At 48.4% G+C, this 26,482-nt stretch overlaps 1 protein-coding gene across 2 annotated transcripts in view; it reads right to left on the bottom strand.

The window, feature by feature from the left end:
- ABCC1 (ATP binding cassette subfamily C member 1) overlaps positions 1-26,482 on the bottom strand; it is a 138,083-nt gene that overhangs the window by 85,174 nt on the left and 26,427 nt on the right. For both annotated transcript variants that reach the window (XM_053672155.1, XM_053672154.1), the window contains exons 2-5: positions 15,600-15,776; positions 11,593-11,718; positions 6,994-7,131; positions 5,629-5,754 (exon numbers count right to left, since the gene is read on the bottom strand). In XM_053672155.1, coding sequence (XP_053528130.1) covers positions 5,629-5,754; positions 6,994-7,131; positions 11,593-11,718; positions 15,600-15,776 — 567 coding nt within the window. The remainder of the gene's footprint in view (positions 1-5,628; positions 5,755-6,993; positions 7,132-11,592; positions 11,719-15,599; positions 15,777-26,482) is intronic.

Here is a 26,482-nt window from a genome sequence, read left to right on the forward strand (position 1 = left end):
AAGGGACGAATGGAGCCAGGCCATTGAGAGCTGTTTTGCATGGCAACAGTTTTGGAGCTAACCTCTGGAATGGTTATTTAACATATGTATAACCTTTAACTGGTTTCACAGATACATTAAATAGCTGTGGCCAAGTTTTGAGCCAGGGAGAAGGGAGTGACTTGGACTCAGGGTGTAAGGAGGGGCTGCGCCCCTGAGGGAAAAAGCACCAGTGTGAGAGCTTGGAAAAGATGGGCTCCAGGACAAGAGGGGATAACTGCCCAGGTGAGGAGAGGACCACACCGTTTGGGGCAGAATGGAGATCCCTGCAGCCAGGAGAAGAAGAAAGCCACATGCTTTTGGTGGAGTGAGAAACCCCTGCAGCTTTGGTACAAGAGGCCTATGTGGCTTTGGGGTGCCTCCTTTGGCCACGTGGCCTGGAAAGCAAGAGAGACTTTGACTGGAACTGGGTACAAAGAACTCTTGCCAGTGGACCATGAAAAGGTGCCACATGACTGGATTAACTCAAGAGATCCTGCCTACATGGTGACACAGCTCAGGTGCCAGCGGCCTGAAACACAGACATGTGTTCCTTTCCTGATTTACGGTACCCAGAGTTGGGACAGTGGGAGAAGGGAGCGCTGTGTGGGTGTAGGTGTATACCCGAAAGGACTTTGCTATTTCAGTGGTGGTGTTAGGCCTGAATAGCATTGAATAAACATTTTGTTTCCTTTTCACAAATCTCTGGCATTGAGAGATGTCTTTCCAATTGGCGGCGGACAGAAGAGCCCAGTAGATATCAGTATTTTGTCCTTGGGAGGGGCCCCTGTTGTGTAGCAGCTTTTGGCATCCCTAGGTGGGCAAATATTGTATTGCCCATCCCTCGGACCTCTTGTTCGGTAACACCACCAGCCACTCCACGTCCCAGGAGTCCTCTTCTAGTCTTTAGCTGGGGGAATCCCAACCACAGTGTGTCACTCCCCAGCTGAAAAATCCATCAGGTCAAAATTCCCAGTCCTTATAGACCGCCCCTGACCCAACCTGCCCAAGCAGAATCCATGTCGTCCCTACTCACACGTCCCAGCCCATCCCCTGACCTCTGCACCTGCTGGTTCCTCTACCAGGAGCACGTTCCCACCCACCCACTGGCCTTCACCGTCATTAGCCTGGACAGGCCTCTCCTTTCTCGGACTCAGGCCTCCGCTGCCCTGGATGCTGGCTGTGGAGCCCCCAGCACTTCCCTGCCTCAGAGCCCCACGGTCCGGCCTGTAGCTGCTGGCTCGTGGGCCTGCTGCCCCTCCCCCACACCTCTCAGAGCAGCTGTCAACATCTGCTCATTTCTAGGTCCTCAGAGCCCAGCTCAGCTGCTGGCACAATGCTGAATTAGTATTACTAAGTGGCCAGAAGTACACAGGAGAAAGGGCTTTAAAAAATGGTGTTTATAATGCTTTCATAAACGGTCTGAACCCAGCCATTGTCTCAAGCAGGAGAGGGGTAGAGACCAACCACAAAAAGGCAGGGAAAACCGCCCAGGGCCCTGCTAATGCTCGGTATCTTGAGAGAGGCTTAAGTTACTGATTTATCAAAGCCTCACTGAATGATACTAAGATTCAGGAATGTCACTGTATGTTAAATTTTACTTTAAAAAAAAGTGAACTCTAGCTAATGATTTGCATGATGAAATGTCCGGATGAAGGATACTTATGTATTTCAAAGGAAGTTTCAGATATAAAAAAAACTAGTGGGCAGGCTAACTGACTGGCTATGTGATAAAGCAGTTTTAGCAAAATGTAAACTGTACAAGTCTAGTTGGAGGGTGGATGGGTTCTCCTTGTGCAAGTCTTTCAACTTCTCTGTAGCTGTGAAATGTTCATAGTAACATGCTGGAGAAGAAATGCTTCATATTTATGGATCAGGCTAAAAACGCTTTCAGTTAATGTGCACCAGTGCCTGTGGATGGGGAACCGCCCCTGCCCCACCCCCACCCCAGGATCTTGTTAAAATGAGGAGGAGACATTAGGGCTCGGGATGCTGAAGACACTGCATTTCCAGTGAGCACCTGGGGACCCCACTGGGAGAAGTGTGGGTCTGCTGCTCGGGCCGTGTCTGACCATGATGCTCCCAAACGCCAATGAAAACCCCCTCCTCCAGCCCTAAGCAGTAGCCTCAGGGCCGGGAAGATAAAGGACCAGAGGCTGGGGACAGGAAGGAGCCTCAGCCAGCCTGCTCAGCTGCACCCAGGCGGGAGCCTGAGGGACTGAGGGGAGCAGCCCTGCCAAGAAACCAGGGCTGGAATAGATGTCCGTGTCCTGCAAGGGCAGGCTGGCTGGGTGACTCAGCGGAAGGGAGCCTGGAGAAGCTAAGAGCGGCCAGCTCCCACCCAGGCCTCGCCTCGCCCAGGCTACCTCGGGGTTTGGCTGCCTGCTCTCCCGGAGGACAGGCAGCAGCGGTTGCTGCTATTGGGACAGGAGGGAAGCAGGGGCTGGACTCTCCCATCTTTCAGGGTCCAATGTGATAGTAGCTCTGAGGGTGACAAGTAAGGCACTAACAGTGTCCCCCACTCCTCAGGTCTAGGGCAGGGAGCAGGGTGAGGAGAGCACCAAGCGGAGCCTCAACCCATTTTCCAGACATTGATGTCCTGGGTGGAGGGGCAACTGGCCCAAAGTCCCCAACCCGAAAGTCATGTGACGTGCTTCCCTGCCTTCATCTCAATTGTGGTTCCACAGTTTCAGTATTTGTCTGCTGACCTGTGTAACAGCTGTGTCCCGAGACCGGAAGCTTCCCAAGGGCACAGGACAGACAGTATTTTCCAAAGACGGCCAGACATGATCTGCAATCCCACGTGCTGACTGCACAATGAAACCTGCCCACTCACCCATCAAGAGCTGGGTCTGTGCCCCCGCCCCACTGCTCCCAAGCAGACTTTCATGATTGCCTCGATCAAGAGAGTAGGGCAGGGGTGACACCATGTGACACTGGGACTGGATCAAAAAAGGTGACAGAGCTTCTACCTGGCTCTCTCTCGAACACTCACAGCTGCCCTCCTGCAAGGAAGCCAGGCCACATGGAGAGACCAGAGGTTGCTGCCACACCCGGCTGAGGCCCAGCCAGTGGCTGAGCTCACCACCCAATGTGAGTGAGGAAGCCAAACTCGAGCCCCTACAACCATCGTGCTACAACTGTAGGACAGTCCCCAAGAGAGACCCACCAAGCTGAGCCCAGCCACACCCACACCTGGGAGACACAACGAACTACTGTTGTCAACTGCAACTGAAGTCACGGCGCCTTGTGAGGGAGCCACAGGCAACTGCAGCAGGGCATGAACACCTCTAATTTCCACACCACTGTGCCCCCAGAACTAAGCATGAGATACAACAGATGCTTAATAAACGTCTGTTGAAGGGGTAAAGGAACTCAGGTGGGATTAAAACACAGGGTGTGCCCAACCCCAAAATGAAGCTTCTCTTCCCTCACACATGCTGCCTCCACCGTCAGATTTAGGGTATAGGCTACGGTCTAACAGCCCACTTCTGAGCTTCAATTCCTAAAACAGAAAAAGGACTGGGGAGAATGGTTGGGGTGTCCCAGTCCCCCACTGCCCAGCCGCCAGCTCCCAGAGCTGTGCACGGCAGGCCACCCCAGGGTGGCAGGTCAGGCCCCAGGCCCAGGCTGCTGGGAACACAGAAAACACAACGGGAGAAAGAAGTCCGCTCTATGAGCCACCTCCCTGCACCCACGCCCAGAAAAGAAGTGAAAGGAACTCGATCCCAATTCCCAGAGAGGACCAAGAATCTGAAATTCCCTCCCTAACAAAGCACCCAAGGTGGTCCACTGTGAGAGGGCTGCTCCTCGGGCCCCAGAGGCAGCCTGAGAGGTCAGATGCCCCCCCACGCCGGCCTGCCAGCCCCACCTGGACTCAGAGGAACCCAGGGTCTGCAGCCACTTAGGGGCTGTGACTTGTTTGGTGGGATTCTCAGCTCCACAGAACAGCCTGATAATTAATAAACGTGTCCTGATAGGGACACTCCATGGCCACGCATCCACACCCACAAACACTTCACCACATATCTACATACAAAACATAAACATAAAAATATGAATATAGGCACACACAAGCATGCACACACACATCTGCATATACAAACGTGCACGCATGGGCACAGACACAGTTGCATGAACACACGATTTGCTAATTTCTCCAACCCAGTTCTTCCTTGAGCAGGGAAATCCAAAATGGGGCCTTTCAAGATACACCAGGACATGGGTGGCAACCTCCTCCTCCGCTGCTGCCCCCAAGTCCCTTGATCACTGACAAAGGCAGCCTCAGCCTTTTCTGAGGCTCAGGCCAGACCCGGCAGAACGACAGCAGCTGAAAGCTGCTCCTGCTGCAACTTCACCCGTTAACAACTAACCAGATATGAACAAAGCACCAAATAAATGTTCCAAAGGCTCCCTGCCCCTCTCAGAATAAAACCCACACAGCTTATCTGGCCTACCGATAACTGTCCCCACCTTGCAGATGCCACCCCTCAGCCCTCTCCTGCCTTGCTGCTCCAGCCACACGGGCCTCTCCTACTGTTTCCTCAACATGACGTGGCAGTTCCTACCCCAGGACCTTTGCACTTCCCGACACTCTGCCTGGAACCCTCTTTCCCTGGGTATTTGCTCAGTTGGCTCCCTCATTTCTTTATGTCTCTGCTGCAATGTGGTTTCCTGCAGGAGGCCTTCCACGATTGCTCATCAAAAACTGCACATGACCCCCGACCGCCATTTCCAGTTCCTTTCCCTGCTTTTTTCTTCTTAGCATTTATCCCACCTGACAGATACATGGGTCCTGGGTTACTGTTTGCTCCCACACATGACAACCTAAACTTCAAGTGGGCAAGAACTCTGCTTTACTCAATGCTACAGCCCTATGCCCAGATCAGGGCCTGGCACTTGGCATTGGCTAGAAGGGGGAAGGAAGAGAGGGAAGGAGAGAGAGAGAAGGAGAGAATGGAAGGAGAAGAAGGGAAGGGGAGGGAGAAAATAGAGAGGCAAGGTGACAATGCCTGTGTCCCCTTTTGTTCTCCCAGCAGGAAGAGTGGCCATCTCCACTTGTCCCCTGATTTCTTTCTGCACATACAGGATGTCCCTCAAACTGACAGGACAGAACAAAGGACTCAAACTCAAATCCTTCAGGGTCCGGGCACATACCTAGATGAAAGAAGCAAGACTGTACAATGCAATAGAGAGTGGTGGGGACTGTGGCAAACTAGGGCAACACTGCCATGTGGGAGAATGGCTCTGACACTGCCTCAACTTCTAAACCTGGACAGTTAGAATTTACATAAGACTGTCTGATTTTTTAAATGTCTGTTCACATCTTCTAAAATCACTATGCCTACCTAATCAGAAAACCTGCGGGCCTGCAAGACACAGCAATTCACAACAATGAATCAGACTCCCTCCTCAGGCTCCCCCACCCCAGCCACATCTACAGTTCAGTCTTTCCATGTCAAGTATAGCTGTTGATACCTATCTCCAGGTGTTTGCGGCAGATGGAATGAGATCCCAGATGGACAACACTGGCTCGAAACATGTGCCCCATTAACACTAGCCAGCACTGTACAATGCTTCTTTCTTGAACACATTCGTGATCACACTTACGGGGTCGTTGACGGTTTCAGAGAACAGGGGCGAGCGGTCTGAGAAACAGGACAGGATGAGCTGAATCAGCACAAGACAGAAGTAAATGTAGAAAGTGACATCCCGAAACACGTCGACTTCAGCGTCCTAAATGTGAGGGCAGAAGGAGGACAAGAACATCATTTTCTGGAATTAGCTTGCGGAGGCCAGGGAGCGGGCTGCAGAAAGTCCACCAGCTCAGCACGCAGGCCCGGTGACAAGCTTTCCCACCCCGCCCCACCCTGCCCCCCCTGCAAGTCAGCACAAGAGAGGGGGTTCCATCACAGTGTGGCCCACAGCACCTGTGGAGGGCAACCCCCAAGGCAGGAGGAGGCCCCGGTTGGGACTGAAGCAGACCCACGTCCAAGCCTGTCTCTGCTCGTACTGGCTGTGGGACTTCATCACCTTAGTTAAACCTCTCCATGTCTCAGTTTCCCACCTATTTACAGGGGTGACTGTACCTCCCAGAGAACACTTAGCAGTGTGTGGAGACACTTCTGTTTGTCCTAACTGGCGCCCAGTGAGGGGAGGTCAGTGATGTCCCTAACATGTGACAAAGTACAGGACAGCCCCTGACAACAAAGATGTCTCTGGCCTAAACATCAATTTTTGCTGAGGCTGAGAAACCCTGGCAGAGTAATTGTGTGAAGTCCAGATGATTCATGAAAAGAACCCAGCCCTCCACCTGGCACTCTGAAAACCCAAACTCAGTAAATGTCAGCTGCCAGCACTGTTAAAGGCAGAGCGCTGTGCACTGCACGTGCTGTGCACTGCAGGGGCTCAGTGAGCGCTTCATTTCTTTTCCTCCCTTTGCCTGATGCCAGGTCCTGATCAGCTCGGACATGGGAGGCAGCAACAGGATAGTCTGAAAGCACATGCTCCTCAGAATTCCTGGGAGCAGCGAACGGCAGCCAGCGTGAACCACTTCTCAGCCCGAGTAGCAACTGACAGCACCAAGGTAACTCAGGACAACGTAGGGCCCCCTGGGGGAGCAGCCGCTCTGCAAATACTGCTCCCCATTTGGCTCTGTTCCAGACTGAAGACATCTGGAGCTGACTTCCCTTGCTGTTTACTGCTGACAGAGGCTCACAGGGTGGTGTGCCTCAGCCTGGGGATCCCGCCCCAGGAGGACCCACATGGGCTCCTCAGAGCTACACGGACAAGCAGGGCAGTGAGGAAAGAGGGCTACAGAACAAAGGCTGCGGAGGTAGGGAAATCCCCAGGGAAGAAGCCTGGCCCGTGTGGTACCCATCTCCCGGTTCCCCTGGCAAAGTGTGATTTCCCAAGGGTACAGGCATCTCTCCCAAGGGCCCCTGCAGGAAGCTGCAGAGTGAGGCCACCACTTACCTCTTTTAAGGCAGTCATGATTTTGGATCTCAAGATGGCAAGGGCACATAGTAGGGCTATAAGCCAGAATGTGAGCATGATCCCTGAGGACTGGACTCCCTTCCTTCTCTCAAGCTGAATTAAAAAGGTAGCAAGCAGCTAGAAGAGAGAAGCACACAACAGGAGTCGTCAGGAAAAGGCCAGGACCCCAAAGCCCCCACGGTCCCCAAGGCCCAGAGAAGACGCTGGGCCTGGAGTAGGGCTGCCCTGAGCCCAGTGCTACAAGAACAGCCTGGGGGAGGACTTGGCTCCAGTTCCAGCTCTGCTCTTGCCCTGCTGGGTGACCATGAGCAACTCACCAAACCCCTCTGAGCCTTCACTGCCTCATCTGCAAAACGGAGTTGATAACAGCACCTAGCTGGATGGCTGTGAGAATTTAACGAGATCATGTTTAGGTCCGGGGCTGGCAGGGGCAGCTCAGTGTAGAACAGAATGAACACACTTTTTCTTAAAAGACCAGGCAGCAAATATCTTAGGCTTTATGGGCCATAGAGTTTCTGTCACAACTACTCAATATTGTGTGAAAGCAGCCCCAGATGATACGTGAACAGACATGGCTGTGTGCCAATAAAACTTTATTTGCAAAATGAGGCAGTGGACTCACCCTTGATTTAGAACTGGAAAGACTTGTTCAAATTGCCCTTTGGTCAACAGTGCTAAAACTGCGCTTTCTGGAGCATCTGCTACCTTCGCCTCACAGGCAGCATTCTCGTGCACATACTCAGTGCACCCCCTGCAGCCCCGAGAGCGGGAACCGTGGTTTGCACTCAAGGAAACGAGGTTACTTAATCTGCCTACAGTCACGCATCTTGTCTTCAGGGACTTTCATTACAACAACAGCGAGGGGGGCGGTTATTTCATTCCTGATCCCTGGGGCTACTACTTCCATTTCACGTGTGACTTCATGATCAGAGAGAAAATAAACAATAAAACTGCTTTTACTTGAAAAAAAGGAAACTTCAAAGCCCTCCTCCCTCTTGAAGCAGATCCCCAGGGCCGGTCACGGTCACAAGCCAACTCCTAAGGAGCTATGGGTCACCCACACCACCACCCCTCATAACCCAGGTGCTGGAACCAAAAACACACCTGCCCACCTGTCCTCCTCAGCTCTCCCACCTCCTTTACTCCCCCACCTAATCCATCAAAACACACATTGACTGTGCCACCAAGGCCAGTCCTCAGTGCACCCACTCAGTGCACCCTCACCCCAGCCTCCAGCCCCTCTTGCCAAAAAGACCCTATGCCCACCCCACGCTCCATGGGCCTCCCAGCTTTCACTCCTACCCAACTATCCATTCTCCACTCAGAGGCCACAGTTAACTTTTAAATATGCAAAGCCAGGCCTAACACATCCTTGCTGAAAACCTTTGTCTTTAGGACCGAGGGTTTAACCTGGCTTCCCAGGACAGGTTGTGGAAAGAACCTGGGAGTCCATGAACTTGGATGGGGAACAATTCAGTTTCCCACATCAGCATCACCAGGTACAAGTGCAGACAATCAACCACGATGGCACTAGCAGTACCCAGGACTCTGTCACCGTTAGGAACTGTATCTGAAAATACACAGCTGAAGACGTCCCAATGATCTCAGATGGTCATTGCTATTTGGAAGCGAAGGAGGCATCACACCTGTTGCTAGATCTGGATTTGAAATACATTAACAGAGAAGCACATGTATTTTTCACTTTGTTTTTTATCTTTTGATAACTGTATTTAAATACAATTGGTTTCCCAGTCCAAATGTCCTCCAAGAAAAGATGGAAAAGAATGGAAAAGAAACCAGACAATCTAAAATGCTCGGCAATTCAAAAAAAAAATCTTTGGGTGCACTCAACACAGTTGAGCCACAGGTGCTCTGAAGTCAGACTCAAATGGCCCCAGCTTGTGTGGTTCTACCCACGTGACATTCTGGGAACGGCAAAGTGACGGGGTCAGATAACATGTCAGTCCCCAGGGAAGGGGCAGCAGGAGGGAACCTATGGGGGTGACGGAACTGCTCTGTGCTGGGGAAGTGGCAGTTACAAAGACAGGATGTGCTTATCGATGAAACCTCAAATATGAACGCACAGCACAAAATCTTCCTATACTTACCCGCATGTGATTGGTTTCCTTTGTAATCCTATATATTTTAAGAACACCATTCTGAGGAGGTGACCAGACTAGCAAAGGACAAAGGGGTCCATGGCACAAAGGTTTAGAATCCAGCGTTGGGAGTGAAAAACACCACTTTTATCCTGGAGCTCAAGGTCCCTCGGAGCCAGGCCCCTGCCATGTCAGCTCCCTTCCCTCTTCCTTAACCCCTCCACCCCAGCCACTCGGGCGACTCTCAGTGCCCGCCTCCACCCTCAGCACTTTGCATGCGCTATTCTCACAATGGTTGGCCCTCTACTCACGGTCCCTTCAACTTTTTAACGTCCTGCTCATCCTTCAGGCCTCAGCTCCGTCACCCCTTCCTCCCTACCCTCCAGGGGTGTCCCAGCTTTCGGTGTCTCTGGGCCACACTGGAAGAAGAGTCATCTTGGGCCACACATTAAATACACTGTGACACATAATCACAAAAACACCTCATAATGTTTTCAGTAAATTTGTGATTTTGTGTTGGGCCACATTCACAGCCGTCCTGGGCTGCACGAGACCAGCGGGACACGGGTTGGACACCCCCGCATCTAGACCAAACCAAGTTCACCTAACTGCACTCTCATCACAGCAATTTGTGCACAATAGTTTGTGCCTTTTTGGGAATCATTCATTGAATGTCTGTTTGCTCAGCTGGACTGTGCACTTCCTGAGGATAAGCACTGTGTCGGTTTATCTTCAGCTTCTGGCATATATTAGGAATAAGAACTATTTGCTGACTGCCTGACATCTCATATTCCGAGTGCCTGCATATTCCAGTCCCCGGGGGAGTCAGGAGAATGTTCCTGCCACAGGAATAGCAGGGCCGGTCCTTCATCCTGTCATGGAACTCTGAGGAGAGAAACGGAGGACCTCATGGGCCAGTTCACCCCTTGGCCAGCCCAGCTCAGAGCCCCGGGGGGTATAAAGCCCAGTGACCCTCAGCCCATCGCACCTGCATCTCCAGCATCCCAGGCAAAGGCATGAATGAAGAGTCAAAAAAACCAGGAATGGGGAAAGTTAAGGGAATGAGCTATTCCAGCCCAAAGTAGTCCATCCTGACACCCCCTCACCAAAATGTAGAGCCCAAGACCTCCGGGCCAGCAAAACCAAGCCCCTTATTTCCCCGTTCCCTTGATACACTGATGGAGTGCTTACTGCATGTCAGGCATGGTGCCGGGCTCTGGGGACAAAAGAACAATTAACAGAGAACACTGCGTCTGGGGGGCTCTCTGCAAAGACAGACGCCGGAGCCAGGTAGCCTGCATGTGAAGCTGGCTCTGGGGCTTACTGGCTGTGTGACCTTGGGACTGTTCCATCAATTCTCTGTGCCTCAACCTGCTTATCTCCCAAATGAGGGTAATGAGCAAACATACTTAAATGGATTAATATACAGAGGGATTAGGACAGTGCGTGACACTGAGCACACACTGCCAACGGGAGCTGAGAAGATTCAGGGTCCTTTACACTCTACTTCCAACTTGCTGTTCTCGACCCTCCTTGTTGCTTCCACTGTCTACCTCCTAACCCCCACCCCACCTCCTTGCTTCAAGGAAGGCTCACCATCCTCCCCTAGATACTCCCTTTTGGCCTCCAGCCTTCCCTTGGACATACCAGTTTCCCTGCTCCAAACATCCTACCCCAAATGTGTTCCCTCCTCATTCTTCAACGCTCAAGGGCTATGCTCACCTAGGACCTTCCAGGTTTCTCAGGGGACCTAAGTAAGGTACATGGTACTTCACAGGCCTGGCCCTTAATTCAGAGCATGTCATTGTGGAGAGCAAGGGCTAAAAGCACAGCCTCTGAGTGACCACCACTCACTTGACCATGTATTAGCTGTGTGACCTTTAGCAGGGAGCATAGCCTCTCTGTGCCTTAATCTGCTCACCTTAAAATGAAGACAAAGCAGTACCTATCTCACCAGTTGTTCTGAAAATCAGACATAACAAGTACCCAAGACATGCTAGCTGTAATAAAGCAGGCCCCCATTTATATCTCCCATTAAATAAGGGACTCCCAAGGTACAGGGCAGTTCCTCATTTAGTTTTGTATCCCACTCCTTATGCCAGAGCCTAAAAACTCAACAGGCCATTCGGTTCCAGGTAATTACCATAAATTACTGAGTTAGCCAGGGCGAGAACAGAGTATACAGCAAGCACAACAGAGGCTGGCAGCTTCGCTCAGCCTCAGTGGCAGGGAGGGCAGAAGGGCACAGTGGGGACAGCGCCACACTCACTATGCAGGCCCCGTTTAAAGGCTGCAGTCACCTCTCAGGCCCAGCTGATTACTGCCCCGCAGGACTACAAGTCTAGTTGTTACCAGACCTTTGCATTTTTCAAAAGAAGCCAGATCTCTGGATGTTTACTGTGAGATCGTCTCATTTCTAAATACCGGCCACTGCTTTTGGTCTCCGCAAGTGCCTGACAGCCAGCCAGCTCCTACTTACCATGGTGATGCCCAACAGGGTTGGGCTGACCAGAAACACCGGGGCCAGGAACTTGACCCAACTTCTTTCCCAGAAAGAGTAGAAGAGGTCTGCCCAGCAGACAATCCACAGCAAAAACCCCAAGGCCTGGAAGAGAAGTACATACATGTCTTAGAACGGACAGCACTTGAACTTCGCCCAGCTCAGAGCTCAGCCTCAGGGGACCGGCCAACCCCTACACCATCAGCTACAGCCCCTGAACATTGCCCATACCCTCTGGGACACAGAAGAGCTGACTAGGGTGAGTCACCACCTAAGCCATCTCGTGCTGGTCTTTATCCAGTACACTGTCCCCTCCCACCCCCCAGGCATGACAGTTTGTCTGGTCACTACTCACCCCAGCGCCCGAAAACTCAAGAGCTCAGACTAGAACTTATCTATCAGCAACCCCAGCAGAATAACCATTCATTCAACAACAGTCACCCAGCCACAATTAACTTGGGGCCTGCTATGGGCCACATCCTTCTCCGGGTGCCAAGGATCCAACAGTGGTAAAAACAGACCAACGTGCCTGACTTCACAGAGCTGAAGTTCTAGTGGAATGGCCGCGGGCAAGAGAGTAAGTGATAGGAGGAAAAGTAAAAGAGGTCAGATAGGGCAGTCAGGGAAGGCCTCTCTGATCATCTGAGCAAAGAGCCAAAAGTGAGTATGTGAGGGAAAGAACAAGTCAGGCAGCAAGAACAGCAAGCACAAAGGCAAGGGGGTGGAAACCCGCAGGGGGGTTATGGCTGCTGTGGGAAGAGCAGTGGGTGCAGAGGGGACAGAGGAGGAGGAACCTGGAGCCGGATCAAGCTGGGCCACTGTAGGGACTTCTGGATTTTACTCCCCATGGTGAGAAGTTACCAAAAGGTTTTTGAACAAGGCAAGGACAAGATCCGATTTACATTTTAAAGGCAGATGTTTTCCCCCAGGAAAAGTACCAAGTGCTCCCAGAAGTCTAAGAGGAAGACATAAGATCTAGCTTAGGTAGGAAAAACAGCATTTTGAGATAGGCTTGAACTATATAGTACGAGCAAGACAGGTTTGAATGGCAATAGAAGCAAAAGGACAGCATCAGTAAAATCATTCAAGTTTTCCTGTTTACTGACAGTTTATGGAAATAAGTCTTTTGGGCTTCTTTCGTAAACACCCAGAAGTGGAATTGCTGGGTCCTTCTTTGTCTCTTATTATAACCTTTATTTTAATGTCTTTTTTGTATGGCACAAGTATCACTACCCTAGTTTTTCTATTTCCATTTCATGAAATATCTTTTCCATGCCTTTACTTTTAGTCTGTGGGTGTCTTTAGATCTGAACTGAGTCTCTTGTAGACAGCATATGGAAGGCTCTTGTTCTATTATCCACTCAGCTACCATATGTCTTTTGATTGAAGAATTTAATCCATTTGCCTTTAATTATTGAAAGATGTATTTAATGCCATTTTATTATTCATATTTCTCCTCCTTCTCCTCCTCCTTCTTAAAGAGGACCCTTTAACATTTCTTGTAATACTGCATTAATGGTGATGAACTCCTTTAGCTTTTTCTTCTCTGGGGAATTCTTTCTCTCTCCTTCAATTCTAAATGATAGATTTGCTGGGTAGCGTAATCTTGGTTGTAGGTCCCTGCTTTTCATCACTCTGAATATTTCTTGCCAGTCCCTTCGATCTGAAATGTTTCTGTTGAGAAGTCAGCTGTTGGTCTGATGGGCGCTCCCTTGTGGGTAACTGCTTTTCTCTTGCTGCTTTGGAGATTCTCTGTCTTTAAACTTTGCCATTTTAATTATGATGTGTCTTGGTGTGTGCCTCTTTGGCTTCATCTTGTTTGGGACTCCCTGGGCTTCCAGGAGTTGTCTTTTCCTTCACCAGGTTAGGGAAGAGTTTTCGGTCATTATTTCTTCAAACCCATCGCTATCTTCAACACCTGATGTTGTCCTAGAAGTCCCTTAAACTACCCTCATTTTGTAAAATTCTTTTTCCTTTTTACTGTTCTAATTGGGTGATTTCTGATACCTTATCTTCTAAATGACTGACCTGATCCTTTGTTTCATCTAATGTGCTGTTGATTCTAGTGTATTCTTCATTTCTGACTGGTTATTTTGTATGGTTTCTGTGTCCTTTTTAATGCTGCTGAGGTCCTAAGTTCCTTCAGCATCCTTACAACCACTGTTTTGAATCTGCATCTGGTAGATTGCTTGTCTCCACTTTGTTCTTTTTCTGAAGAGTTCTCCTGTTCTTTCAGTTGGAACACGTTTCTTTGTCTCCCCATTTTGTCTGCCTCTCTGTATTTGTTCTATGTATTAGACAGAGCTGCTATGTCTCCTGGGTGTGGTAAGGTGGACTTACGTAGTAAGGGTCCTGTAGGGCCCAGTGGCATCACCTCCCTGGTCACCCGAGCCAGGCACTCCAGGTACGCCCCTCTGTGAGCTGTGTGCACCTTCCTGTTGTAGTTAGGCCTTGACTGCTGTGGCACATCAATGGGAGGGACTGACCCCCCCAGGCCGGTCAGCTACAGGGAGCAGACAGAACTACAGCAGAGGAGCTGCTGTGCAGGGGCTGACCCCATGGAGCATAACTCACTTCTCCCTGAGTCTGCCCCTTGATTGTGTCACTAGCGGAGGTGGTTGGGTAATAATCTGGTGTGGTCTGAAGCTGGGCCTCCCAAGAGCACCTCACGGGTCAGTCACCACCTATGCCCTGTCTATAGCCACCAGCATGAGCTACAAAGCAATCTGCAGATGGCTGCTAATTGTGCTGGACTTGGAGGTGCCAGGGAAAGGACGAGCTGCAAACGGAGTCCGGCTACCACTAATACCAGGCCTGCGTCCACTTAGCAAGAGGTACGGGGCACATGGAGGCCAGATGCTGCTCGTTTGGGGTTTGTGAGCCTTTGAGAGGATTTAGAAAAGTTTGCAGCTTGAGCCAAGAGGAGGCTGTTTGTCTTGAAAAAGGTATTGGAAACGCCTTGGGTGAGCCTGCACGCTGAGCAGGGCAGGGTACCAGGGAATCACCAGGGTGGGGCAAACAGTATGAGCCAGGTGGAAGGAGTCCCAGGTATGGTGCTCATCTGTTGGCTCTGTGCGGGGAGGGCTCATCAAAGGAACAACAGCCTCTACCAGTACTTCTGTCTGGAAGAAAGACCCTCGAGCTCTTGCCCTGATGACAGACACTTCGGTTCCTCCCTGTATGTCCCTCGTGCCTCTCAAGCAGCTACCCTAGTGCTGAGCTCAAAGTGAGTAAGTCCGAGTAAGTTCATGCATGGGCCCTTTAAGAGGAATACCTGGGACTCCAGGAGTCTCACCAGCCACAATGTCCACTGGTTTTCACAGCCAGAAGTTATAGGGATCTCTCTTCCCGGCACCAGAGCCCTGGGCTAAGGGACCTGGTATGGGGCTAGGCCCCTCATTCCTCAGGAAGGACCTCTGTTGCCAAGATATATCTCCTGATTTTTAGCTGCCACACAGGATGTGAGGCCAGACTGTTCCATGTTTCAGCATCTCCCACCAATCTCAACATGGCTTCTTCAGTATATCCTTAGTTACAGGACTTCTATTCAGCAAGACTTCAGGCAGTTCCGCATGATGGTTGTTCTGTAGTTTAGCTGTAATTTTGATGTGGTTATGGGAGGTTATCAGTACCACATTTACATACTCTGCCATCTTGACCAGAAGCCAAAAACTTTTCTTAAGTAAAAAGATATCCCTGGTCCAATAGGAAGACGTTCTGATTCTCTGCTGACAATCATGTTGAGATAGATCCTATCATCCCCATTATAACGACAGGAAACTACGCTCAGGGTCCCATAGCTAGTAAGGGACAGAGACAGTGTGTGAACCCATGTCTGAGTCCAAGGCCTCCGGCCTCGTCTAGCACATCACTATTCTGTCTTCTAGCAAAAGGAACTCGGGGACAATGAAGTAGAAGAAACACAGCAGTCTTCACCAGCCATCACTCCCCACCCAGGAACAGCCCCTCTCCCTGTGATGACTTACAGTTTTGGCTTTGTTGAGATGGGTCATCTGAATGTAGCCCCGGTCATGGTGGGAGAGGTAAAGGAAGTAGAAGGGGAAGCAGACCCAGAGGTAAAAACAAGGCACCCACACGAGGACAGTGTTCTGAAAGCACTTGGTGAAGTCGGGATTGCTGGTGTACCACGTGACGTTCCACTCCTGCAGACACAAACACAGGCATGGCGTCAATGGGACGTGCCAAAGAGGGCGGGGCATGTGTGGGGATCAAAACCAGCTGCCCTGGGGTTCAACAGAACAAACAGGACCCCTGCACCTGAGGCCCTTTCAGACAGCATGTGCAAACTGGGGAGTTTGGTGCCAGAAAGACCATGAAACAAGGAATTGGGAATAAAAGATATGCCTCCTCACACGTAACAGGTTCATGGAAACTGTGGCAAATCCCATTGCTGTACAAAAGATGGAAATGATCATTTAAAGGAATCTCAAGGGGTATTTTCCAGTAAACTGAAGAGTCCTTTAGTCATACGAATCATTCCTACTTTACTATCTTGTGAACTGAGGACTTTCTAATCTTCATCACCATTATCATCTTTATCACCACCATCACTACCATCACTATCACAATCACTCTCATCAGCACCATCACCACCCTCAACACCATCTTCATCGCCATTAGCAACAGCTGCAGCAGCAGCAGCAGCAGGGGTAACAGCCAAACTGTAGTTCTACAATTGTAGTTCTATGTGCTAGACCCTATTCTAAGCATTTTACATGCATTATTTCCTTCAGGTCTATAAGTACTTTACCCCTCCTTTTTCAGATAGGACAACTGAGGCACAGAGATGTTCAATGATTTGTCCAAAATCGTACAGCTGGTAAGATCTGAAGCAGAATTCAAACTCAATTTGGTTCTGGAGTGAGTCCCTGCAATTAATGACTAAGCTATCCATTCTTGGCAACAAATTTGTTTTAAATACTGTTTTATTTTTTAAGAAACCCCCTGCAGCCCTGGCTGGTGTAGCTCAGTGGATTGAGCACGGGCCTGCGAAGCAACGGGTCGCTGGTTCGATTCCCAGTCAGGGCACATACCTGGGTTGCAGGTCAGGTCCCCAGTAGGGGACACATGAGAGGCAACCACACATTGATGTTTCTCTCTCACTCTTTCTCCTTCCCTTCCCCTCTCTCTAAAAACAAATAAATAAAATATTAAAAAAAAAGAAACCACCTGCATTTTGTTAAAGAGACAAGCCAGATAAATAGATAGGTAGGTAGGTAGGTAGATAGATAGATAGATAGATAGACAGACAGATAGATAAATAGACAGATCAAGTATATCTACCCAAGAATAAACTTCAACCCACTGTTAGATTTCAGTAACGGAGAATTTAATTCAAGCCCTAATCTGACCACAGGCCAGTTACACAACTTTGGGAAAAGTTATTACCCTGTCTTGGAGTCTCAATTTCCTATCTATACTTTAATTACATCAGATGAATTTAAAGGTCTAGCCCTGGCTGGTGTGGCTCAGTGGACTGAGCACCGGCCTGCGAACCAAATGGTCGCAGGTTTGATTCCTGGTCAGGGCACATGCCTAGGTTGCGGGCCAGGTCTCCAGTAGGGAGCATGTGAGAAGCAACCACACATTGATGTTTCTCTCCCTCTTTCTCCCTCCTTTCCCCTCTCTCTAAAACTAAAAAATCTTTTTAAAAAATTGTTTAAATTAAAAAAAATAATAAAGGTCTGAATCTGGTGACCCTCAGGCAAATTTGGCCCACAGATGGTTTATTGTTGTTGTACGATGCATGCTTTTAAAAAATTTTTATATAGCTGCCAACATTTAAAATCTCGAAATTTCATATAAAAAATTGGATTTCTGGCTTCTCTCTTTTTAAAAAAATTTTTTAAAGATTTTATTTATTTATCTTTAGAGGGGAAGGGAAGGAGAGAGGGAGAGAAATATCAATGTGTGGTTGCCTCTCGTGGGTCCCCTGCTGGGAACTGGCCTGCAGCCCAGGCATGTGCCCTGACTGGGAATCAAACCGTGACCCTTTGATTCACAAGCCTGCGCTCAATCCACTGAGCTACATCAGCAGGGCTCTGGCTTCTCTTTTAAAAAAAAAAAATCAGAAAATCTGGCAGCCCTGGTACCATATTCCAGCTTCACAACCACCAGCAAGAGCCTGGAAATAGGCAGTGTCTTCAATAAGGTCCACGCAGGTGTCCAGCGGGCCAGACTCCACGCCGCCCACCTCTCTCCCAGCCTCCTCTGCTCACCACTGGACACTGCGCTCTCCAGATACGATTCCAAGCCTTCCCACAGCCAGCTAAGTGAGACCACCAAGGAACTCCAAGGAATCTGGAACCTCATAGCTCCGTACAAGTTTTAAAGCCACATCAACAAATGCAAAAAAAGAGAAAGTGATGGGAACAAGTAAATCATTTCACTTAAAGAAAACATTTGACAACATCATCAAAACACTACGTTCCAGTCATTTCAAAAGAGAATCCCCTAGTCATGCACAGCAATGTAAGGATGCTTAACACAACTGACTGTTGACTTAAAAATGGTAAAGATGACTAAAAAATAAAGAATTTGACTTTATAAAAAGAGAGAACTAGGTATTCACCAAGTACCTAAACTGGTTCTTTAGAGGTATAGTTGAAAAACGGTTCTATGATATAAACATTTATTTTTCCAGATCCAAGAACAAGTAATCAGTGAAATGTAAACTTTGAAATGATTAACACAAAGGTATTTAACTAGGTATCTTTTAAACACAATGAAACTCTTAGGACTTGAGTTTCTTGGGCATTTGAATTTTGATCATAGGAGTGACTTAAATCGAAGACTGATTAGTTTTAACTGGTTTCGCTCCACTTTTAATTCTTAAGGTGATGGTGAAGAAAGGAATCCAACTGTTGGTGGTTATTAGATACAGAACAGTTTCTGAGCAGTTGCCAGAAGAAGCCCAGTCCAAAGGAAATCGCCCTTCTATCGAGAAAACAATGCTGGGCTTCATACCTGCAGTATGTGCACGAGAAGCTCAGTTCACGTGTGAGCCATTTCACTAGCCCAATCCTTGCCTCAATCATTCCTTGCCAGAACTATTGTAATTAGCTTCCTAACCATTATCTTAGCTTCCTAACTACTTCCTGTTTCCGCCCCTCCTGGCCCCACTAAGCCTTCCCAACTACGGCAAAAGTTATTTTACCTATCCATACATCCATACAGGCATTTATGGGTGTATCTACCCACCCGTTCATAAACCCGTCCACCCATCCATGTATCCATCCACCCACACACCCATCCACGTCTCTCTATTTTTAATGGGTAATACATTTATGTGCCAAACTTTTTCAAACTACACAACATGTTATTCTGTGAAAAATAAGTTTTCTTCCCTCAACTCACCCACAGGCAAAACTGCCCCAGAGAACATCTTATATATTCTTCTCGATTGTCTTCCAAACACAGTATTCATTTTCTTTTCCCAAAAGGCATCAAAATGCATACCTGTTCTTTACCTTACTTTTTTCACTTAATCAATATCAGAAATTGATCTTTACCAGTATTACAGATCTGCTTTATTCTTGACAGCTTAATTTTATTTCTTTTGAACAAAGGACAGAGTGACAAGCCACCTTCCCAGCCTTGTCCCTAATCCTTCAGTTACTCTCTGGAGAGGCGAACATTATTGCTTTCTCATGTATCCTTCCAGAAAACACCTTATACATGGCACAAAAACAAACATATTTTTTCTGTTGTGAACTGGAAGAAAGCATACTGCAATATACCGTGTTGTTCCTTGCCTTTTTCCCCTCTTAATAATAGGTTTTAAAGATCACCCCTCACTGCACATGAACAGTTTCCTCCTCCTCTGTGCTGGTGCTTTATACTCCATTGCATGATGGGCTTGACTTTACTTACTTAGTCTTCTGCTGACTGGGCTTTAAGTTGCTCTTACAAACAATGCAGCAGTGAATAAACACTGGTAAGTGCTCACATTACACAGGAAAGGGCATAGTTGTAAGATCACTTTTTAGAAGTAAACCTGCTGGTCATACAGGACACACATTCAAAATGTAGACAGATACTGCCTTCCAAATGGATCATCAGTTTGTACTCCCCCTAATAAAGTTTAAAGGCAACTACGTCCCTAACCACAGTGTGTTAAGAGCTTTTGACCAGAAAATGACTCACAGTAGCTTAACTCCCTTTTCTCTTTATGATGAGTGAAACAGATCTTTCCATGTGTGTTTAAAAGTAGTGCCCGCTCAGAGGAAAATTCGCAGACTTAATTAAATACATGTATAAGTACATGGGACAGATCTGCTGGCCCTGTCTGCTCTGGGTAACAACTGCCAGTGGCTCCTTATTACCTCTGAGAGCCACTCCCTGCTGTGGTTCACGAAGCCTTCCACACTCAAGCTCCATCCTTCTCTTCTCCATTTCTCCCGCCCTGTTCCCCAGTGTGTCGCCAGAGGCATTCACTCAAATAAGCATTTGCCAAGCGTGTGTGGGCACCGTTCAAGGCACCGGTGACTCAGGAAGGCCACGGTCCCTGCCTTCAAAGCATTCCCCGGTTGCTAGTCACAGGAATGGTTCTTTAGCACACCTCCTGCTCGATGCTCTCCCTACGTGTCTTTCCATCATAACAAACTCCTGTTCATCTTTCAAAATCCAACTCAGGTACCTCCTTTAAGAAGCCTTCCTCCTCGCTCCCCAAACCATTAGACCCACCTTGTTCCCCTTCCCCCTCTACAGTGGTTTTCTTACATGTCTGCAATACCTCTGTCCTTCCAGGACTACACAAGGGCCCCAGTGCCGGGACCCTGCTGCGTTTATCTTTGACTACCGTCCTCCTGGGCAGCTGGTTCCCAGAAGTTATTAAGTGAACAGGTGGACCAAGCCATGCCTTCCCTCCCTGGCATGATTTCCTACTTTACTTTTTAAAAAATAACAATGCATTCAAGTACAACCTAGCACTGACCCCTGACCTCCTGTGAACTGGACAGGTCACTTCACTGTACACAACAGACACTAATACTTAGTCACCGCCACTGCTACCGCCAGCACTGCCCAGAGTCAGGAAACTTGAAGGACAAGGAAAAGCTCGAATTAATAAGTGAGCAAGAGGAAATCAGGAGGCATCTAAGGACATGGGACTCCAGGAGAGGTCAGAGAACTTAGAAAGGAAGGCACTTACTCTTCAGAGGGCGGCTTCCCGCTCAAAGCCAGATGGCTGACCCTGACCAGGAGGGCAGAGAGGGAGGGTGGAGGAAGGAAGGGGGCACATGGAAAGGGGAAATACGATTGTGAACATGAGCTTCACTGCTGCGGAATGCAGCCAACGTAAGTCATCCCACCTCCAGCCCCCACACGGCCTCAGTCACTGCTCCCACCACAGCCAACGGTGGCCCTGACCACAACCGGCACAGTCGTGAAGATAAGAATGTTGGGGGCCCCCTGCATGTCCCTCGCTGGCTGGGACCTTGGTGTCTCCACCATCCAAGCTCCTGGAGACAAGCAGTGCGGACCCCTCTATGTGGGGTTTCTGGGGGAAACAGCAAATGCCAAAGACCATTAACGAAGGATGGGTCTCTGAGTCTGCTGTTCGCTCACCACGCCTGACCTTGGGGAGAACAGCTGCCTTGGCTCTCCTTTCAGGAGCTCTGCCTCCTACTCTGAGGAGCTTCAGAAATCAAGCTGGTGGAACCTTGATTCTGATCCATCTACCCAGCTTGCAGGAAATGGAATTCAGCCCCAGGAAAGGTGAGTCCAAGAAGCAGTCGCCAGCGCTGGCCCTGGCACCACTCCAGGGAACCCGGCCCAAGGGCATCTCAACAGAAAAGGCGCACCCCCAGATTCCCCTGACCAAGGCTTCCCAGCACAGGACTCCTCCATGGCTGAGTCGTCTTCTCTGTCCCTTTGCCCTCAGCCCTGACAGTCCAGATATGGGGAACAAGTTCAAATCTGCTTGGCCCATGAGCTTTGGGAGTTCAGGAAACTTCTTTGTGTGGTAGCCTCTCTTACCCTGTTCTCTCTGGGCAGAAAAAAGTGACAATCAACACATTCTGAGCACTGATCTAAGTCTCCCACAGACAGGACTCTACTCAGTTCTCACAAAGAGACACTGCTGTTATCCCCATTTCACGAATAAGGAAACTGAGGCACTAGGAAATAAGCCATCTTCCCAAAGGCCTTGCTGCAGTGTGTCTATGGTCCCACCCCAACCCCCATGCATATTTTCCCTTCTCTGGTAATAGTCCCTGACTCTTCTTCATAAACAAATCCTCCATTCTCAGCCACACACCAGGGACAAAGCTCCAGGGGTGGGCCCTCATTAGCCTCAGCCAATCAGCAGAGTCCTTTACCTACATGCTGGTGATTAGTTCAAGAAGCGGAACCATAGAAATGAAGATCACATGGAGGGTTAGCAACAGGGGAGTGGAGGAGGAGAAGGGGGGAGAAGGTACAGAAAATAAGTAGCATAGACAGTAGGTAGAAAATAGATGGGGGGGAGGGCAAGAATAGTATGGGAAATATAGAATCTAAAGAACTTGAGACACATGGTCATAAACTAAAGGGGGGAATGGTGGGAGAGGGGGTGTGTAGGGTGGAGGGGAATGAAGGGGGGAAATAGAACAACTGTAATGGCATAATCAATAAAATATATTTTTTAAAAGAAAGAAAACAATAATAAAAATACTTAAAAAAAAAGAATGGGCACTTGACCCAAGTCAAGCCAATCACAGTAAGAATACATCCTCTCTCGTCCCCAAAGATGCAGGGGGAGGGTATGGGGTTTTCAGGCATCTCAGCCACTTACGAGGGGAGTGCCAAGGGCTGGGAGGGGAAAGGGAGGGAGGTACCACCATGGCAAGTGTGAGAATGAAGCTGACATCATAAAAAATGAAGATGCAAGAAACTGGTGATTAGTGTCATTGCGAGCTGCTGAATCGAGCTGTACCTGCAGCCCGCCCACCCATTGGACTTCCCCAATAAATTTGCTTTACTGTTTATACAAGTTGAAAATGAATTTGCTATTCATTTGTATTCATAATACAAAGCATCCTAGAAGTACAAATTCTGATCCACTGTGTCTATACCCTTGTCCTTTTCCTTACAGGTCCAGCATTCTTCCCTTTTCATTCACTGTGTGACCTTAGACAAGTTACTCAATCTCTCTGAGCCTCATCTATGACCATGGCTAAGAATACATATCTCCCAAAACCATTCTAAAAAATAAATAAAATTATATACACACAGGGCCCAGCTGAGTATAACAACATCCAATAAAGAGCTATAAACAGTAACCATAATTCTGTGTAATAAAAATAAATGAAGTTTATACCAGTATAACCTTACTGTGATAATCTATACTATCAATAATAACACCACCTAGCTTTAACTAAGCGATCTTTATAATCACTAAAAGGGAAGTTGTTTTTATCCCCATTTGGTAGATGAGGAAACTGCAACACACAGAAGTCAAATAACTTGCCTAAGACCACACAGCTTATAAGTGACGAGGTTAGGACTCAAACCCAGGAAGCCTGATTACTGAGTCGCCCTAACCCCCATGCTGGCTCCTAGCGATGGGTAATGTATGAATTTTAACAGAGCCTTCTAGAGCACATGCTTTGCCCGTGACAAATCTGGGCCAAGAGGAAGATTTGAGTCTTTAAACCACCACCAAGTTCAAAACCAGTTACCTGCATTTGTTATAAATTACCATAAACTCAGCATCTTAAAACAGCACATTTTTTTATCCTACCAATCTAGAGGTCAGAAATATGAACTGGGTCTCACTGGGCCAAAATCAAGGTGTGAACTGGGCTATGTTCCTTCTGAAGACTTTAAGGGAGACTCCATTTCTTTGCCTTTTCCAGCTCCTAGAGGCCACTCACATCCCTGGGCTTGTGGCTCCTTCTTCCACCTTCAAAGCCAGCAGCATCAGCCAATCCTTCTCATGCTGACATCTCTCTGGTTCTCTCTCTCCTACCTCCCTCTTCCACTACGAGGACCCTCGTGATGACCCTGGGCCCACCCAGATTATCCAGCATAATCTCCTATCTCAAGGTGAGCAAATTCAATTCCATCTGCGGCCTTCACGCCCTCTGCTGTGTAACCTAACATATTCACAGATTCCAGGGATTAGATCTTGGACATCACACCCACTCAGTTTGACACTGGTCCACCCTAACCATTCTGTGACATTCCAGGGGCACCATCGCTCCTCTCAGTGGGATCAGATTCAGAAGCCACCTGAATCCTGGCAGGCATAGGCAAGAAGTGGCCCTGGGTAGGCCCAAGATGTGGTCTCCTGCCAACTGACCCTGATGCTGACCGGCCCTCTCAGCCCAGCCGTGCTTCAGCCTCTGTGGTGCTCCCTCGACCCTGCTACTCCGGCCTGGCTAATGCAGCTTCCACAGGGACGTGTGCCTGGCACCTGCACGGAGGAAAGGGAAAGGGCCCTGCCCAGCACCCGGCCAGGACAGGAGAGCAGGCTGCAGAGAGGAGGACAGGTGGACAGCAGTCCAGAGACGTGATTATGAATATGAACTGCTGCTCCGTGTCGCCAATGTCTGGGAACCAGAGTGGCTCTGACATTCTTTAGGAACAAGGACGTACTATTCACCTGGCATTCCACTGGGGTCTGAACATCCGATTTCCAATTCAATCATCTCAATAACTTGCAATAGTCGGGTTTCTACCCCTCAGTGGACAATTATTTATCAGGACACTACTATGTGCCAATATTATTATTTTTAAGATTTTATTTATTTATTTTTAGATGAAGGGGAAAGGAGGGAGAAAGAAAGGGAGGGAAACATCGATGTCTGTGAGATCCATCAATCAGCTGCCTCTTGCATGCCCCCAACTGGGGACCTGGCCCGCAATCCGGGCATGTGCCCTGACTGGGAATTGAACCAACAACCTTTCAGTTCACAGGCTGGCACTCAATCCACTGAGCCACACCAGCCAGTGTGCCAATACTATTTGAAGGTTAATAAAATTTCTAATCTTAGAGTTGGTCTATCATAAGGCAGACACTACACAGATAACAACTATTTGTATGTCTCATGGCCACAACTACTCTGGAAAGGAATAAGAGAGGCAGAGAATAATGGTGGGCGGTGGGTGCTATTTTTATATTAGGTAGACAGAAAAGGGCTCTGGGCCAAGATGACACCTGAGCAAAGACCTGAAGGGAGTAAGGAAGTACCTGCCACCTTCCTCCATTGATGAGAAGAAAAAGCGTGAGGGTGAACTAAGGTTCTTAGTAGCATGTGCCAGGACTGAGCTCAGGACTTTATCTCACATTCAGTCATCGTGAACAACTCGGGGAGTCTGGCACTATAATTATACCCACTTTACAAATATAAAAACTGAGGCCCAGTCACTAACCTAAAAGCAGCACACACAGCCAGGAAACTGAATCCAAGCGTAGATGCCTCACTATACATAGAAAATGCCCCGGTCCCATTTTTTTTTTTTTATCATATACATGTACTACCGGTCCCATTTAAAATTAGCATTAAAGGATATACAGATGCTGGTCTAGGTAGGAAGATTTTCCCTACCTAGAAGGAGACAAGAAAAACAAAGCTAACAGGGATTATCTCCAGGGGGTAGGGTTGAAGCTGGCAAGAGGAAGCAACTATTAGTTTTTGTTTTATTATCTTTTATACTGTTTGAATTTTTTACTCTGCATGTATTCCCCCTAAAATAACAATAACAATAGCAAAATGAGTTCACACTTTAAATAAATAAATAGCAGCAGCAGGAATTTAAGGGTAGAAATTTCTTAATGCTGAGCTGGGAACAAAGAGAAAACACACACTGGCTGGGCGTCCATTAGCAGCAGTGTTTGCCAGGCCGGACACAGTGCTATTTTCCAATCATGTGTTTATTTAAACCTCACAACATTGCCACTAAGACGAATATAACTCCCCCTTTTCAGGGGAGGACTCTGAGGCCCAGAGAGGTCATGAACTTGCTAAGCCTCACAGAGCCAGGAAGAGGCAGAGCCAAGATTTGAACCCACAGAGTCTGACACAGCTCTTAACTCCTTGGCTCCACCACCTCTCAGCCATGTGGCTTGAACTCTGAGGGCTTTGCAAATTTAATGGCCTCACCGTTCAGCCTGGGACAGCTTGGAAGGCAACGTTCTCTGGGGCAGGACATCAACTAAATGTCCTCAGGCCTAAGGAATTCCAGGCTCATCTGTGCAAAATGAAGAAGCAAACTTCCACACTCAGACACAGAAATAGGCTACACAGCCCCTGCTACCCATCTACCCAATGTGAGTGATACAAGGTGATGCTTAAGCACACAACATGCAAGGTCTGGGTTTGGAGCCAGACAATTTTTTGTCTTCAGGGGCCGCCCCATGCCTTGCAGGATATTGAGGGCATCCTTAACCTCTACTCAATAGATGTCAGGACCACACATCAAGTTTAATCCTTCCAAACAACTCAGAGAGGCAGGTAGTATAATTAAACCCATTTTACAGATACAGAAACTGAGGTCATGAAACCTGCAAGCAGCATACGCAGGCAGTTCCGACAACCAAAAATGTCTCCAGACACTGTCTTCTGTGCCCTGGAGGATAAACTGCCCCCAATCCACTAACACAATGGCCTCACCAGGCCTCGATTTCTTCCTCTGTGAAATAAGGCTAATTCTATCCACCTATTATACAATAATCAGGAGGATTTCCAGTTTGAATTCTGGGCCAGAACAGCATTAATGAACATAAGCACAGTTTCTTTCATTCATTCGTTCATACAATGAGTATTTATTGAGCACCTACCATGTGCCAAGGTCTGGGCTAATCATGGGGATATGGAGATAAGTCGGATACAGTCTCTGTCCTTGAAAGACATTCAGTCCGCTA

The sequence above is a fragment of the Artibeus jamaicensis genome, unplaced genomic scaffold (genome assembly GCF_021234435.1).
Source record: "Artibeus jamaicensis isolate MK-2021 breed Jamaican fruit bat unplaced genomic scaffold, CSHL_Jam_final contig_729, whole genome shotgun sequence".
NCBI lineage: Eukaryota > Metazoa > Chordata > Mammalia > Chiroptera > Phyllostomidae > Artibeus > Artibeus jamaicensis.